We start from the raw sequence: 19049 nt of genomic DNA, 5'->3' as shown, positions 1-19049 counted from the left end.
AGCGCCGTCTAACAGGTCGGTCCAGACTTTCCCATAGGTGCTCATTTGGGTTGAGATCTGCTGACTGCAAAGGCCACAGCATATGATAGACATTGTTTTCATACGCAGAGCTACCTGATCCTGTGCAGCCTGATATTATTCCTCCGTACCAAAGAGCTCCATTGTTTAACAAGTTGTTTACCATGAACATGCAGACTGCTGTTTATTTTTACACTCTTAAACATACACCATCCTGCTGCCATGAATACTCACTAAAGCGCCAAAAGTGGATTAACCAGCAGCTTGGTCCCAACTCGGTGCACACTTTTCCTCTTGTTTGAGTAACATTTGTGAAATAACTACGGTGGTACAGCCATTTAAAAAAAATACTGAGCTTTTCTCAAAATAAAACTATATATTTGTAAGCTGTTTTTTTTATTTTTTAAGATTCATGTCTTCAGTAGAAACCAGTGGGTTTGGGGCTGGATGTCGCCCACAAGGTAGAGAAGTCAGACAGTACTGAGAGATGGATATGAGTCTGACTCTTCCATCCATCATATCAGAGAGCCTGTAGAACACATGACCAAGACAACATCATTAAGGATATACCAAACTTGTATTAGTCCCGTTTAACTTTACCTTCAGTATCTGGGTGATGGGGAACTGGCATTACTGGTGAGTGGAGGACCGCTGCTGGTTGGTCTTATGGTCAATTTTAAAATTGTATAAAAAGAATAGAAATAGAGGAATCAGCCTAAAAGATATGGAAAAGAAACACCTGTTACTTTGTGATAGGAACAGGTTATTTCACTGTTAACCCGTTGATCATCACAGTCGAGAGTAAATGGTTGAATGAACTGACCAGAGTTGTAAAATCCTGTGTAGTGCTTTGGTGTCTGATGGGCCTTCAAACTCCTGGATCTGTTACTCAAACTGCACTGAATGGACAGGATTTCATTATCTCACGGTTACCATTAGCAACGTATCCAGACCAGCGGAGTGCTGTCTTTGTTCTGAACACTCAACTGATGATAAAAGATTAGTTAATTTCATTATACCCTGGTATAATGTTTTACTGTGTCGGACTGATCAACAACCGCATGGAAAACTGCAAATATATTCTGACCATTTTCTGCCATGGAAAAAGAAAACACTCTGTTTATCGTTCTTTCAAAGCTATGATTTTTTCCACCGATTATAGAGATGGTTGTAAAGTGAAATAAGAAGAGCTGATGGATTTAGTTTTTAGGTTTTTCGGAGTCATCTTTGCTATTGAGGATCCTGCTGGTGAGCCTGCAAATAATGATTTTCCACAGTTGTATTTCATAAGAGACTGGATTTCCAGCCTTTAAATCTCCAATCAGTATGTGTGTGTTAGTGTGTGACGGCAAGAAAGCGATACTGACAGTCAGAGAGAGACAAACAGACTTCCTCATACAGAATTGTACAGTGGTTTGTGTGTATGTTTTTTTCATGGCATGTAAAAATCTGGGACAGAATGGGCCTTGGGGTGTATCAGCAGCCATCAGCCATCACTGAAGATGAGGTTCAATCCTCTGATAAGAACTCTGGGAGCCTGTGAAACCTGGCAGCATGCAGCCCTCTGGAAAATCCAAAGGCCTGGTGATCAAAATGGGGAGAAATAGCATCAGACAGACAGAGCGAAGAAAATGTTGGAGTTGAGGTTGGCTCCAAGATTTGGTATTCACTCTTTGAAAAATGAGACATCTGCTCTTACAAAATGATCAGCAGTGAAACCAAAACTAAACATATGTTGCATCTGAAGTGAAGTGAAGGTACTTTAAGTCTTTAGTTGCCAAACACATTTAATTTTCTATTACAATGAATGATGAGCTTCAGGTAACTGTGGCTTTTCCTATTTAGATGCAATGCATAATAAATCTAAACATATTGTTGCTTAGGTAAAAACTGGTGTGCCGTTTGAAAACAATCAAGGCTGTGCTCATATGTCCTGTTTAACTTGCTGTCAGTCATACAGTCAGGCACTCCTTGGAAATGTATGGAAATTAAATGAGCCATTATCCTGTAATTACCACATGTGGCCACAGTGGCCGCCGATCAGCTCAAGTTAAATGTGGATAATTCAATTTAGAAATAAACTCAAGGCATTAAAGAACAGATGTGAAGAGATGCGATGATGATTGTAATAGAAAGCTTAGTCTATCAGCTGATGGAGTTTAATATTAGTACGGTATATTACAGATGTTTGGTTAAAGTTCACGGGGTTTTTTTATTGAGCAATGCCTGTTTGTGGTGAACACTGCAACTGATCTTGAGTAACTGATAAATTAACAGATCTATCCATCTATTTTATACCCAACAAAAAACACTTAATTTCAATCTGTTCCCTGCATAATCGATTTTTTTTTTATCGATCTATTGACTTATATTTAACCAGGATATATAGATAGAATTGCTTGACAATGTCATTAGTCATAATTATTGTAATGTCTTTGTAATTTTTCCTGTAAGTATGTTTAAATAAAATGGAATTTCTCTTTTTTTTTTCTTTTTTTTATTTCATGCGGATAGTGAAGGGTTAACAATATGCCAAAGACAGACTGAAGGAGGAAAAAAAATTCCCCTCAGCTGTGACGGGCTCTGTGTAAGTAGAACTGACAAACCGGTCACTGGAGCCGCTCGTTACCTTCAATTTTTAGGAAATGGATTTCAGCTCAAGAGGAGGGAACGGGAGCCCGGACGGCCCGCACGGCGCGTGGTTATAGAGCGAGATCAAAAGGCGCGTGGTCTGTGCGGCGGCCGCCTACGTTTTATTCTCACTGCTGCTCTCTGGACACAGTCCTCTGAAGCGCTGGCGTCGGCAGGAGCGGCCGTTCCCCGTCTTCTGTGACTGTTTGTCCGTGTGTGTGTGTGCGTGTGTGTATATGTATGTATGTATGTGTGGTTTGCGCGTGAACCGGCAGCATCAGAGACCAAGCAGGCCAGCGCGAGCCAGCAAGAAAGGCAGGCAGGGCAGAGAGAGGCAACCCGCGAGCGCTCAGCTAGCAACCGTACGTTACACTGCGAGAGATGGTCACGTCCACCCCTGGGATCCTTCTGCTGCCGATGCTAATATGTCTCCAGCACTGCATTAATGTCCACGGTAAGTCTGTAGTCCTCTCTCTCTCTCTCTCTCCCTCTCTCTCTCTGTGTTTGTTCGCTTATGTGCTTTTGAGTGTGTTGAGGATTTCGGCTGTGGGAAACGCGCACTGTGTATAGTGACGTTAGCTAACATTACCGAGCTGTACACCTGTCTTGGCTGCTCCTTGAAGGAGTGACCGTGCTTGGCTACACCTTGGGCTAGTCAACCTTGCGCTGCTTCCTCGCAAGGAAAACCGTGAAATAACGTCTTTTGCGGGGTTAGAATGGTTATTTTCTGCTTTTGTGTATGCTTTAAAATTATTCATAAGGAGTGTTTTTCTCTTTTACATTAAGCACTGCTTTAGCTTGGTGTTTTCGCTCAGTATTTGTGTTTCTGGAAATGAATTGAAGAGGGAAAAAATGGGAGGATGGAGAGGCCCGTTTGGTTTGTGTTGCTTTCTGTACAGCAAGTGCTTGTCGCCGCTCATTCGTGGCCAATTAGCCCTGCGGTCAATTAATTTCACCCTGAAAACGCGCAGCTCTTACGAATAAACCCCTGCTTCTTGAACTGTGTTGGCGTCTATGTGTGTCCTGATTTCCCATTCGCTTCCACTGTGGGATTCTCCTCTGCCATCACCACCCCCAGCGAGGTTGGTAATTTATTTATTTATTCCTGAAGTGGAAGCCGACAGAGAGATGGCAGGGAGAAAAAAGGATTACAGTGGATTGATATGGAGCGGTAAAATTGACAGCAGGGATAGTGAACAGCACCGCAGTCCCTTGAGGGTAGCAGCAGCTGAGGGCATGAAGGGAGAGGAGTGACCGCGGCCAATTACCAACCGCAGGTGATCCCAATGAAGGCCTAATTATGAGCAGAGTGGCCGAGGTTAAGTTACTATCACCAAATGCTGGTACTTTTCCAATTAACAATGTTACAAAACAGAGAAGGGTATAAACATGTCCTGCAATGATTAGTGTAAAAACTGATTAGTGCTAATTTGATAAGATTGATCTTACTAAATAAATACTAGATATAACTTCTCAAATGTGGTGATTTGGTGCTTTTCCGTTTATTTCACACTTCCCCCCCCCCCCCTCACTCTGGACTAAATGATTAATTGTAGTTGCAGGCCTATGGCATATCGTCCCATTGGAGAAACTTGAACTAGTAAATGTTTGGGACTTTGGCTGTGGACTAATTGTTTCAGCACTAATTCATATGTTTATAATTTTTAATACCACAGACTGCAAAATACAAAATTGTATTTACCTTATATTGCCAATCAGACAGCAGCCATTCATGTTGTCAACTCGACCTTATTCAGGACTGTCATATTTAGAACTAAGCAAAAAAGACATGGTTTGTATTGATTGTAAATTGAAAATGCCTTTCTTGGTAAGGTAGGTTAAATTGTCTTTTTACTTGACTAACATAGTTACTTATCTTTTTAGCAACCTGTATGGCAAGATGAGTTACAGTGCATTGAGTTTGTTATTTCTATAACTAATTTCATGAGCTGCTCAGTGACTGCAATGTCGGAGGTCTTGCAGGACCGTGATATGTAGTATGACAGTTTTGGGTCAGGACTAGCTTCTGACATTGTGGAGGTTTCTTTCTGGCCTCAGGTACATGAAATATGTACATAACTTTGGCATAATTTTAGTAATGCAGTTACTAATCATTTAAACAGTAGTTTGCAGGGAGGTTAAATTATAAAACAGCTCAGAGAGGCAGTGAGAGCTGGGCTTGGCTGGTTTTGTCTTGCACTGATTTCAGTCTCTTGAATTCCCACCTACCGTTGAAAATGGCCTTTGGGGGAAACGGTGAATCAAAACTAGTGCTTGAAATGTGCACACACACCCGATAGCATACACCCACTACTGCCACCACCTCGCTCTTATTCTCAGCTCCAAACCAAACCCAAACGCACATGTACACACACACAGATTGAGATTGTATGAGCCTATTTGAACAAGACGTCACGCAAATTAGATGGCAGCGAGAGCAACAGCATCAGCGCTAGCCTGATTAAAATGGATGTATTTTTCTTCCATGGTTACTGTGATACCATGCTAGACCCAGATCCTCGGCTATATGAGGAGGGGCTGCGTGGGGGTGCGCTTGGTTCTTGAAGTGGGCGGGGTGGTGGACAAGAGGAGGAGGAGGAGTACACTGCAACCATTTCTGTTACTGGGGAAAATTGCATTACCATGACCTCCAGTGTGACAGCATTTATATAACGCACAATGATCTACTATTTTGGGGGGAGACGGTTAATTTGTAGCTCCACGCCTGTTGGATCTATGGTTTTAAACCCACGGTTACTATGAGTAGGTTGAATGATTGCCATTTAAAATGTGTAATTTCAAACTCATGGCTCAGTTAAGAGCTGTATCAAGATAATTGGCTTTTTAAGTTAATATAGACTTTGATCAACACATGTACATGCATAAGAGGGGCTTAAATTCTACACAGCATACTAGGACCACTGTTGGGTGGAGCAGATCTTTAGATTCCTGGAATTTGATCAAAATATCTTAATATAAAATCCTAGTTTTATTTGATTATGTATTTTTGAGAAGTCATGAGGAACAGATATTTAAAATGTATTATTTTGAGAATTATTCTGTCTTTACAATAAAAATTAACTTACAAAACTGCACTAGTAGTAGTTATTCTCTCACAAAGGTAGAAATAGTGACATTTGTCTTAACCTTGTGAACCTAATGCAGACAAAGTGGTGAAAGCTTCCTCTGTGGCGGCAGTGAACACTGTGGAGAGTTTAGACTTTAAATGTCAGCTAAAAATTGAGTCTGACACTGCAGGGAAAAGGAGAATACTCCTGCACAGGTAATCCTAACCCTTTAGGTTGCTACAGAAGTCTGTTATTGTGCTGATTGGATCAAAGTGCAAGGTGTGCATTTTTCCAGACAGAAAGTCAATGGGTTTCTGTAGAGACACTGGAGTAGTAACCCAAGAGATTACACCCTTAAAGAAACAAAACACTGGAATATATCATTCCTTGCAACTTAGGTTCTTGGTTCCAGTGGTTTTGCATGTTGCAGCCCATTAACAACATCTCTGGTTAACCTTACACTACAGTAAACCACTTTGCAAACCATGCAGATTTCTAGATGTTTGTCCTACTGTTCTAGGCATCTGTTGGTTTCTGTTAAATTGAGAGGATTTCCTAGCTGGAATTTGCAGCCTAAGTGCCTAAGGAATTTTAAATCATGAAAATGAGAAATGAATAAACTGATTATCAAAATGTCTAGTGGAAAACAACTTTGGCACTGAATGAAATGTATAACAAACTGTAATGGACTGGTCAGATTTTTTTATTTACTTATTCTTTGATCAGAATCAAATCAAAATTTCAAACTTTTAATATTTTGTCGATTTCAGAGTATTTTTATTAAGGCAAAGTTTTAGAACAGCTGCTTGTTTTAACAGAGCTCTGCTTTTTTAGTTAAATTAAAAATGGTTTGTAAAACACATATCTTAAGTTATCAAAGCATATAGGTACCAAAGCAGTGTATTGTATCAAAACTGCCTCAGGCTCTCTCCCTCTCCCTCCCCCAGTTAAACGGACGTCAGCAGTGAGCAGTAGGTCAGGCTGATGTGATGAGTCAGGGCTTCTACTGTTGATGTGAACCGTTTTCCCTCATTCAGCTCATGATGATGACTGGTGTGAGCACTTCTGGCTTATTATTGAATGATCATGTTTTATGCAGGTTGTTGCATTACTGTGGAGGTAATATTTTTGGAATTAAACTTGCAAGGCATAGAAAATCTGATTCTCCACTGGATATAAGAGGTCACACGGGGCCACAATAGAAATTCAGCTTTGCTGGTTTGTTTTCAAGATGTTTGTTTTTTTTCTTTTTTTTTCTTTTTTGAATTTGGTGGGTTGACATGGGCAGCACAATACAGTAACCAAAGAAGACCCTCCTCCCATGGCACATGTAATGGATTACATCTTAGTCATACACATTCATAGTTGTACAGTCCAATCCAAAAGTATACCATAAATCCTACATTTAAGAAGCTTATAATGTTCTTTTTTTGTGGGGGATGTTAATTCATCTATGTCATTGTAGTTTCTGTTGAGATGGGGTTCCATTCTGCTCCCCTGTTAATGGCTGAACAGTAACATCCCCCTTATGTATGTAAATTAGATGGAAAAACATTAGCAATTCCTTTCAGTCATCACGAACCAGCTTTCTTACTGGCTGCCAAAAAGACTTTAAAGAAATATTTGTGTATGTGGGATTCTTCCCAGCTTTAATGTGACAAAGGCGCAATCGACCTCTATTCCAAATAGTGTTTTCATTATCTCTTTAGTGGTCTCCGTCCACTATGATGAAATTAAAGGACAAGACCACACTGCCTTCTCACCACAGCATGTTGTCCCTGAGAACCCTTTTGTATAAATTTCAATTTTGGAGTCATAAAACAGGGCATTGAATTGTTGGTGCTTGTGATTTTACTTCGTTCCAGAAAATCTTTTTTTTTTTTTTTTTTTCCTTTCTAAGAGTAAATGTCTCTTTTTTGTCACAAGTATTTCTTTGACTTTGGAAAGCACTAGCTTATTTTTTTCCCCCCCAAGGCCAGTGATATTAAGTCATTACTAACGGTAGAGCAAATGCATCAAATCGCATGGTCTGAGTCTGTTCTGTTAGTTCAAACGGTTTTTTTTGACACACATACCTGGAAAAATTTGAGTCATAACATTTCATTCACATTTTTTGTATGCATGTGTTTTTCTGTATCCATGTCTTTACCCTTTTTAGCCACTCTGTACAGTACTTAGAATTCCTATCTATGATATTGTACACTGCAAATTTTGTGCACATACACAGTCCAGCCATATACTAGGTTTATACATATTCTTGTTACATATAAAACACAATTTGGACCATACATGTTGTGCCATTTCTGTAAAGGTTGGGTGCAAAATTCAGTTGTTGTTGTTATTATTGTTATTAATATTTTGCTTAGTTTTTTTTTTTACATTTTCCTCTTTTTATTTGACAGTTGGCAGTGAACAGGCAGATGGTAAATGGGGGAGGGAGAGGGGGGCATGATAACAAGAGGGGGCTAATATAATAAAGGTCTCTTGCTGGCAATGAACTGTAGACATTGCAGTAATGTGGCATGTGCTGTAACCATTTGCCTACCAGGCTGCTCCTCTTGGTTCATTCCTTATGCAAGTTAAAAGTGATTGTATCATGTGATCGGGCTGTATGATGCTTTAAATAGATTCTCCACAGTAACTGTTACATTGTAATATAGCATGACTGTACGCGACTATGTACTTGTATAGCTGGAGTTACATTCAGGGCACTTCTTTCGCCTTGTTTCGTTACTAAGTAGAAGGCCTTTTTCATGCAGTAATTGTAGCTTATTTATTCAGTGTAATAGAGTGGCATTTACATTGGATATGGCTTTGTTAGATGAGTGTCACTGACCTTTTCTTCAGCTTTCTTGTCTTCACTCTCTACAACTGCTACTTGCATTAACACAGTAGTCCAAGCTGACTAGTTATGTGGTCCCATGTGGTACAATTTGCTGGTTTTCTGTTTTATACTGTTGTAAATTGAATGTTTTATTGTAGCCTAGTAGCCCTTGCATGTAGTTGCAGAGATGCATTACAGCTACGTCACAACCCATTAACACATAATTATGAATACAGCTTTAGTCTGTAAAATAAAAAAAATGAATGCTGTAATGATTAATAGATTCGTCAATTGACAAAATATTAATCGTCAACTATTTTGGTGATTAATCAATGAGTCATTTATCCAGCAAAAATTCCCCAAATTTTCTGTTTTTTGTCTTCTGTCATTGTAAATTGCTTTGAGTTTTAGACTGTATCAGAGAAGTCACAGATGTCATCTTGAGTTCTGAGAAATATTTTTTTTCATTGTTTTGTGATGTTTTATTAGCCTAATTACCATTTGATTAATCAAAAATCATCAGACCAATCACTAGTAATCATAGAAGGAAATGTCATTCATCTATTGGCAACTTGCTGTTTTTATCAACCTGATTTTACCAAAAACTAGATGTTTAAAAAAACAGTTGAACTTGTCATTACTCATTTTACATGTGCTTAAACCCCCTTGAGATTTCTCTATTGTTACTGTGTAAGTGATGGCAGAAAAAGTTTCATACAAACCACCTTGAAAATGTTCCTTTGCCCTTTTTTTGGTTTGTTCTTGGCTTAAATGTATCTTTTATGAATATGTAGCGTTGATTTCTGGAGACTTGCACAACCTTTGACACACAAGAACGCAGGATTCGTGGGGTAGCCATCATGCACAGACCAAGATAGAGTTAAGGCAGGTATATCTGAGATTTTAACAATCAGCCACATGTACTGCTTGATAAGCAGATTGAATGTTTATAAAAGACTCCAGATAAAGGTTGGCCACCCGCCCAGATGGTTGCCACAGCAGACACACCTGAAAGCAACAGCCAGACTTTGTCAGGATTGGACTGATAAGTTTATAATGTCTTTTTATAACTATGACCTGGCTAAAGCAAATGAACTGAATACCTTCTATAAACAGTTTGACAGCTGGCATTTCTCTGGTGAATGTGACTTTGTCCATGACAATATTGCTTTGGATGATGTCGATAGGATTGTGATAGTCTAGATCTGTCTTTAAGCAAATCAGTGTCAACAAGGACACAGGCCCAGGGAGTATATCTGCTTCTCTATTTAGAACGTGCAGAGGAATTGACACCGGCCTTGTGTCCCATATTTTAGAGGTCCTTAGATCCCACACTGTACCAGCACTGTGGAAAAGGGCCATCATCACACCTGTTGCTCAGAAACCACGTCCACAGGAGAATGTAATGTGCATGGAGAAGTTCATAGTGAGCCAGCAGGAAGTCGATGTAGGCCCTCAACTAGATCCTTATCAGTTTGCCTCCATGTGTTAGAGGCACTGATGACGCAATCAACAGCATGGTCCAACACATGACTAAACAGCTTGACGGTCCAAGGGCCTTTTTCTTAGAATGTTTGTAGATTCCAGTTCAGCTTTTGACACTTTGCAACCTCATATTCTCCTGAAGACACTGAAGATGAATCTCAGCTCATTTATTAACAAGGGATACCATTCATTTCTGACCCATTGCACCCAAGAGGACAGGGTGAACATGACTTTGTCCAACAGTCTTACCATCAGAGGGATGCATCAGCTCACTAGTCCTGTTCACCCTATACAACAATGAATGCACACCGCATGCAGCACTACCCACACACATGAATACATTTTCTGATGACATGACTATCCTGGGTCTCATCTCAGTCACAACCATATACAAATACAAGATCCAGAAATTTGTACAGTGGTGTGACAAGCACTTCCTTAATGTTAAGAAAATGGAGGAGATGGTATTTGACAGCAAATGTGATGGTGACCGCTCACCAGTGGTTATTCATAACTACATAGCCCAGGTTGATTCTTACCTGGGTGTACACATTGACAACAAACTGATGTTCCCAGGTAGACACTGCTCAAGGGTTCAACAGAGATTCTACTTTGTCTGCAGATTGAGTACTTTTGGTGTTAACCAGAAAGCTTTGTTTATCTTCTACCATGGCATAGTTCAGAGCATCATTCTCTATTGAACTGCTTTGGCATACTTGGTGGTGTACAGTTCAGTTCCCAAATTTCTTTTCTCACCCTTAGAACTATGAAAATCTGGCAGCATCCCACCTCGCAGGATATCTTCAATGAAATAATCACTAGACAGGCCTAGAAGATCATTTCAGTCCCTCCACCCAGTGTACCAGCTTCTCGCCTCAGACAGATGTTTTAATGTGCCTAAGTGCAGACTGAGCAGTTTTAAGAACTCCTCTGTCCCCATGTCCACCAAAGTGGTTTTCAAAGTGTGAGGCTCGCCTCCCTGGGGGGTTTCAAGAGAACTTCAGGGGAGGCAAAGCATGAGAAAAAATGAACTAGAGAAAATAACCATAAACATCTTGTTAGCTAAACTCAGCTATGTGTTGGTCGAAATGGATCGTTTTTTAAAAAATTTTTTTTAGTAACTACAGTTTGAGAATAAACGGTCTGGGGCGAGTAGAAAGCGGAGGTAGTACAGTGCAGCAAAGACGCAGGGCTCTGTCTTACACCTGGCGCAATCACAGCAAAATGCAATGCAAGTGTCTTTGCAAGTTTCAGACTGACTCAGTTGTCATTTTCCCATTCAGCACCCATGTTGTTTAGATTGCTAATACACTTGCGCTGTGGTCTGAAGTCAGTGGCGCAGTATTTTTCTGTTATTTTAAGGAGCATTGTCAAGAGAGTAATATGCGCTCACGTAGGCAGGGGCACAACACGTGCACACTCTGGTTGTTACGCACTTGCAGAGTGAGATGAGAATGAGTTTCATATGTTTGGATAAGTCAGGTGAACATCAGAAAAAACCCTTAGAAGGTTGGAGCTTCCTTAAGAGACGCAGGGGGCTCTGCAGAGAAGTGTTCTTCCAACTTACAATGTATGATCTGGAATTTTGTTCAAAAAGTGTGTTCAAATAATGTTTAAAAAATAAAGATGATGAAAACGTTGAGAAAAAGATGTTTTTAAAAAAATTTAGACATACAGTGGAGTGGGAGTTTGGGCGCACTTTCCCACACTTTGAAAACCCATGCTCTAATTGATAAAGTAGCCAAAGATTAATTTTATTCATTACTTATTTATCTCAGTTTCTCTTGTCCTTTTGTCAAAGTCTTACACAACAAGCTAGCTAAAACATTCATTGCTTATCTTAACCTCACACTGTACTTATGTATTCTGGATGAAGATTAATTAGGATACATTGTATGGAGGGAATGTGCATTGGTTTGTGATTGGTGGTTAGTTTAATGTTTTTTTTTTTTTTGTTGTTGTTTTTTTTTTTAAATAAAAAAAAAAAAAGATTATTTCGTCGGATTTATAGGATGAATTGTGGCACATAATTGAAATGTTGATTACTTGTGCAGATCATGGGGCTGGTTAGCTATTGTTTCTGGCACCGTGGCATTCAGTTTTTATTCTTCAAAATTACAAGATCTACCAACATACCAAATTTTTAAATTGGCCCATTGTGTCTCAAAAGTCTGTATCATCATAGAATCATAACAAGGTGCTGGAAAAGGCCCAACTTACATCAACAGTGGGATTCATGGATCAAAAGCTTGCAAAACTGTACTTCAATTAATGTCTTGTTTTTGGCAATGATTTTTAAACATCTCAGTTAATTCCCAAAGCTCCTCTGAGCTCAACCCACTGCATGCATGGCAGTGAGTCTCTTGAAGCACTTTATTTAATGAGTTTCTTTTTTGTTTTGATTAAAACACGAAGGAAGTTCGATGCCATTCCTTGACTCATTTGAGTGTTTCCTCTTTTTCCAGGAAATGTGTTGGTCATGGTCAGATGTTAAACCAGTTTACAAAACGTTGAATTATACTTTGAGAAACAGAAGAAGAAATAAGAATTTTCATACCTCCATGGACTCTATATTTAAACTAGTGTGACCTGATTTTTGATTTCCCTGGCAACCCTCTTTGCTCAGGTCTATGGTAATCGCTGACTCCTCTGTTTAATTTTTTTGTGGAAACAGTGCTCCCATATTATGATTATTTCCATTTGCAGTGGAGCCCAAAATAATGTTGCCCTTTTTGAGATATTTATTTTGCAAAGAAATGTTTTGTTTTTATATAGATTGGTTTCATGTGTAGAGATCATGCTGCATCAGGTAATGATGCATTTAGTTCACTTTGTCATTCATGAGACATGATGTTTCTAGTCGGTTCCAATTCCTATTGCCTTTCAGATTTATCACTGGACTGATGTATGAGCAACAAGTCATCTAAATGTTGAAATTTTGATTTGATAAGTGTTGAAAAGGTTGGGATATTCAATCAGTTGATCAATAGAAAATTGAAATCAAAGTTCCATCTTATTGAGGATTAGCTTTTTTTTCTCTTCACTCACATTGAAAACCAAGAAAAATCAAGCAGTTGGAAGATGGCACTTTGGGCTCTAGGATGTTATAGGCAAATGTCCTCATTTTATTTTCTGACATTTTATTCTGAGCACTCTTTTAACTAATATAAAAAATAATCGAAAGGAACAAACATAAAAACCCAATAATTCAAACTGCAGTGTGAATGCCCCAGTTTCCTTCCACAGTCCAACAAACAGGTTAGGTTGACTAGCTATTCTACATCACCTGTAGTAGTGACTGAGTGGTTGTCCGTTCATACACTTCTGGTCAAAAGTTTTAGAACAACAAAATTTTTCCATTTTTTTATTGGAATTTAAACAGCCATCATTAGCTGCAGCACTGTTGGCTATTGATGCAAACCAACAGTTGGCCTGACCTTACCGGTCAGAGGGTAACATGGTGAGCAGTATGAACTTTCCCTCTTAGAAAGGTTGTGCAGGGCTGTGGATGTACTTGAGCTGTGTTTTCAGTATCCCTCTCCCAATTTCAGTCTGTTGCACATCAGTGGTTATTTGTTGGATGGTTTAATGCGCAGTGCTCCACTTGTTCTGATTTAAAATGCAAGAAGGTAAGCTGTTATCCATTCTGCCTTGATTGTGGTGATTGGAATGGTAATGTGGATAAAAGGTCAGTGTTATCTTTTGTAACATGACTGTGGATTAAGTACAGCTGGTGTAGTCTTGGTTGAATGGAAGTCTGCAGGCTGTTGGCATGGTTAGCTGAGTATCACCACCTCCTGTGCTGTGAAGTTGTATCAGGCATAAAACGCTTTCAAGGACCTTTCCTGTGTGTCTGCATTCTTCACTTCTGTTCAGCATCTCTGTTGATTGTTTGTAGAGTCCCCATTTGGCAAACAGACCCAGTTTGAATCCAAAATGAAGGCATGATGAACAATATATAGAAAACTGGAATTCATGTTACCATTTACCTTTTGTGAATTACCCTTTTCTTTGATTATTCAGTCTATGAAATGTCAAAACTAATGATGAATCCCATCACAATTTCTCAGATTTAAAGGTGATGTCTTTAAAGCACCTTTGTTTATCAACACAAAACTAAGCAGTCGCTGGGAACCTGAATTATTGTGTAAATTGACTGCAAAATACAAAACATTTATTTATATACTGAATATCGGATATCATCCGGTCATGTTGTAGCTGTGGCCTGTTAGGAACCTCCAGCATATTAACATGTCTGTGGATTCGTTTTAAAATTTGAGTGCAATTTCATTCATGCAGGTCTGAAGTCATATGTTGCTGCCACAGTAGCAGAAGCTCCTCAGGTTCAGATCAAATCAGTGGGGGCGTTTCTCTCCTCAAGGAGCAGCTGACCCACTTAAAATAGTTTCCTTCATAATGGCATTCAGTGACTAAATGCAGTTTATAGAGGCTTTTTCCATCATGGAAAGAATACAATTTTACAAGAACCTGCAATCTGTTTAGCCTGAAACTGTTGTTTTGAATTGATGTTTCACATTTTGGCACACACCATAAGTTATGAAAAATAGTGACCTTTTTATGGAAAGTAGTTGACCTCTCAGTGGCTCAGCGATTCAGCTGGAACTGCAACCTTTACTGGGCTTCTATCATTTCTCTGTACTCCATTTACCCACCTGGACATGCAGTCCAGACTAAAGCGAGCATCAAGGTCAGACGGTGTTATTTTAAGACCTGGAGTCGTCACTACCTCTACTACAACTGCACACTGTCCTAGAAAGTAGTGCTTGATGCACAGAGTCTAGAAATCCAGTTTTTCTTTTGTTGAAGGGGAAATAAATCTTGGGACAGTTTTTTTTTTTTTTTTTTGTAGTTTCACTTCCTTCAGCAACAAATCCCATTGTCGTTTTATTTTTTTCACTGTAGTTTCACTTCCTTCAGCAACAAATCCCATTTTCATTGTCATTTTCTACATGTTTGCTGTAAGACAGTTGAGGAGTAAGGATTCAGCATTACATTGCAATTAGCAAGTCAATTGGATGGTGAATAAAACATCAGAAAATACTCAAAACTGCCCAATGCAAGTTCTCAGAGCCCAGTAGGCCATTTTCAAATGTCTTATTTTGTCCAAACAATAGTTCAGAACCTAAGGCTGTTTACTTCACTTGTTTTATAAATTAAAGCAGGAAATGTGAGTCCAGACATCAGCTGTGGGTGTCTGTGCAAACACGGTATCATTCGAGGAAGGTTTTTCTTTCCTGTTCATTATGTTCATAGAGCTGTATAGGAAATGTGAAATAAGTTGGTGGAGAGAGGAGAAGAAATTAAACTTTCTGCGGGAATCCAACATGTGGAGCTGGCGTGTCTCCACAGTGGCTCAGTGGTGGCTGCTCTCAGTGCCAACTAGCTCTGTTTAAAACAATTTGTTTTGAAATTACAGCTCTGAGGGGAACCCTGCTAGGACGAAACAAAAAAACAAATTGCATCGAAACAGTAAATGATGATTATGAAACGATATGGGACTATATTCACTTCAGTCTTCCTCATAGCACATCTGTCTTTCTTCCTCTGTAGGTACAAAGACAGAATGTGAGGCCAGCCAGTTTCAGTGTGGAAACGGTCGCTGCATCCCGTCCGTCTGGCAGTGTGACGGAGACGAGGACTGCACCGACGGCAGCGACGAGAACTCCTGTGGTGAGAAAATAAACACACACTGATGTCACACAGCACACACACACACTCTGAACACAAAGAGCTTGAATGTCAGGATTGAGTACTGTCTGTGTTGAGTAAAGCAACATAGTCAGTGAATAATTAGAGGTAGATGGTTTCCAAATGTAGCTTACAGTAACACAGTAATTACAGTCTGAACTTGAGACTGCATGTCTACTGTAAAACACTCAGGTCATCATCTTTCACGTTCACTGAAATGAGGAAATTTCTTTTTCCCTTACAAGATAGTCACAGATAAGTTTTGTTATATTTCTGTCACTCTATAGATAAAGGTAGTTATAATTGATCTTTTTCTTAATGTCAATGAGTCTCTTGAAAACATCAAAACAAGCACTAAATGGATCTCCCTAACAAGTATTATGAGTATCTAAAGCATGACATCTTATTCCTCTGGGCCATAGAGCTCCATTGACACATCACTGACCCACATTGTCATTAAAATGCCTTTTTCTCAATTGTTAACCTCCTAAAAGTCCTGACAGTCCGTGTTAGTTAGGATGATACTGTCTTTGCTCTTCTCTCTGTAAGTATCAGTTGCCATTTTCATTGCTCCTGTGCAGTATGTGGGCTGTAAATGTACTGTACTTGCACAGTTAATGTAGCCTTTGATGGAGAGTGGGCAGAGGGATGACAATCCATCTTGGTTACAATTAAGTTGTTCTTACTGTTTTAGTGCCAAAGTGAACAATATGTAAATAAAGTTGGAAAAACGGTCTGAGTTGTATCTTGAAAGGTCACACACAGGGTGCCAGATTATCTTTTTACAATGGTAGGACTGGTGCCAGTGGAGTTTTTCCCTCCAGTTACTGACTCTGGTACTAAATTTGGAATTTGCTGTTTGCCATTAAGCTCCCCATCCTTACCACCAGCTTGGCTAAAATTGATGCAAATATCTGTTAAGAATGGAAAAAGCTGCAGCAAAAAATTGTGATTCATCCGACTTGTATTTTAATTGATGTACTCACTCTCTTCTTTTCAAAAATGGACTGATTTAGTGTATAAACCACACACTATGGATGAACTCATACATCTGTGTGCTGTAGGCTTAACAATTATCATACTGTACAGTCATTATACAGACTAGCATATACAGTCAAACACAACATATTGTATGGTTTTCATTTGGTTTCTGTTTCCACAGACACACTACTTCCAATTCACTCACATAGATGTTACATGACAGATGTCACGTTAACTTGGCCCCACCATAAACCTTCCCAGTATCCTTTGGGACAGAATGACCTGGTGATGGGAAGATAGAAGTTACAGCAGAGGCGCGTGCGTGCGTGCGTGCGTGTGTGTGTGTGTGTGAGAGAAATTACACATCTTCTTTCTCCATTTTCTTTTGTCGCTCATCTATCTGGGTCATATGGTACTGGGAGGGAGAAAAGAACTGAGAGAGAAGGAAAGAGGGAAATGGAGAATAAGGTTGAGTGATTGGATATATAAATCGGGTATCAGTGATTGGTTGAGTCCATTGCAGGTTGGGTATTTTCTGATCGATTGGTGGTGAAAAGCAGTACATCATATTTGAGAATAAGACCTAAAACTCGATGTGCAGTTGTGAACCCTGATTGTTTAATAGCATCTGTTTGTTCATTTGTAAGGTGCACTAGAGGTAGCTCCTTCATTTGACACCGTCTGACTTTTTCAGCTGTCCAGCCTGTATTCACAGCTTATTGATTATCAAAGATCTCAAGGTAATTTATTTTGTTTAATTGAATAGTAGCCTACAGGCTATAATGTTTTAGTATTAGATTTTCACATTAAAGACCATGGATGATAGACGATGAGGTGAAGGCAGATTTATTCAGAATATACACGTCTAAGTGAATATATCGGTAATTGCATGTTGTTGGACTGATGGTGGCCGGTTGGAAAATTTTAACATATCGCCCAACCCCAGTAGAGGAAAAGAACAGAAGGCAATTATAAAATATAAATATAATGTTTCAAGTCCACTGAAATGGTTGAATATAATGGTTGAATCACTCAGAGCAAGAGTGGTAAATAGAGAGTGGCCTTTGAGTCTCTGTTTTTTAGCACATTTTTAGCACCAACAAAAATGTGGTGTGACGTGATAAGGATGAGAATCCAAAATTAATTTATAAAAAGGAAGGTTACGGACTTAATGCTGTCGTGCCTTAAACTGGAGTTCCTTGTTTCTGGTCAGAGGGACTGAGGACAGGCCTCAAGGGTACACTCAAATCCTGAGTGGACATGGAGGTAGAGGGCTGTAATTGTGTTATAGATTGTTTTGAAATCTGTTAAAAATCTTGAAACACTCTAGCTTCTATTTTCTTGACAACACATCAGGACTACTTTCTCAAGTTTGAATTAAACTGTTGCTTCATCCCTCCATGTCTTGTTCTCTTGATTTGAACAAGACCAACAAACCTTTGTAGCATTTACAAAGTATTAATAGTAATAATTCCAAAATTATAACTTACATAATTAATGGTATCTTAATAAGCTGTAGGAGGTGAAAGGTTTAGTTGGAGTTGGATCATTTACTTTGCAGCTTTACACTGGCACAGGCATACAACGGTGTATTCATAAATCTTTGATTATTACTGCTTTAATCTCAGAGAATTTCAAAAAATGTTTTCTTGGAATGTTACCCACCTTCCCCGGCTCTATTTTTATATATATATATATTTTTTTTTTTTTTTACCTCCAGTGGCTGTAATATGCCATTGTACAGGCACGATAACTCTGCTAACTCTACTAAGCTGTAGTTAATTTATGCTAATTCTGTGAATTGCCCATTGAACCTGTGGCTGTGCCTCGGGAGGTAGGCCACTAATTGGAAGGTTGGTGGGTTGATTCCTGGCTCCTCCAGTCTGCATGTTGAAGTGTCCTTGGGCAAGACACCAAACCCCAAAGAAAAAGCACAGTATGGTTAGAAAGAGCTCTTTATGAATGTGTATGTGAATGGGTGAACGTTGCTTGTAGTGTAAAGTGCTTTAACTGTTCGATGCGACTAGAAGAGCTCTATATATGTACAGTCCATTAGCATTTTCCTTTATGTTCAAGAATGGTTTTTCCCTTCTTCACTTGTGATTTCACTTCATCCTGAAATGAAATCACAGAAATGTGAAGAAATGTTTTTGTTCTTGCCATCTTCCCCCTTTGATGAAAAATAAATGCAGCAGACAAATCTCCAGAGGATAATTTTAAAAGCAATTTCAATGCAAATGTTGAGTTTGTGCTTTTCTTAATCAGGAGGCAAGAAATTGTAAACTCATAACCATTCTATCTGTGAAAGAAAGAATCTTGGGTTGGGTGTACTG

At 39.2% G+C, this 19049-nt stretch overlaps 1 protein-coding gene across 2 annotated transcripts in view; it reads left to right on the top strand.

The window, feature by feature from the left end:
- Positions 1-2738: 2738 nt before the first annotated feature.
- The window catches only part of vldlr (very low density lipoprotein receptor), a 63199-nt gene continuing 46888 nt past the window's right edge, over positions 2739-19049 (top strand). For both annotated transcript variants that reach the window (XM_022744485.1, XM_022744486.1), the window contains exons 1-2: positions 2739-3103; positions 15598-15717. In XM_022744485.1, coding sequence (XP_022600206.1) covers positions 3031-3103; positions 15598-15717 — 193 coding nt within the window. In that variant the 5' untranslated portion in view covers positions 2739-3030. The remainder of the gene's footprint in view (positions 3104-15597; positions 15718-19049) is intronic.

Source organism: Seriola dumerili, unplaced genomic scaffold (assembly GCF_002260705.1).
Source record: "Seriola dumerili isolate Sdu_G_001 unplaced genomic scaffold, Sdu_1.0 BDQW01000081.1, whole genome shotgun sequence".
NCBI classification, from domain to species: Eukaryota; Metazoa; Chordata; class Actinopteri; order Carangiformes; family Carangidae; genus Seriola; species Seriola dumerili.
This window is presented reverse-complemented; position numbering and strand designations above follow the sequence as displayed.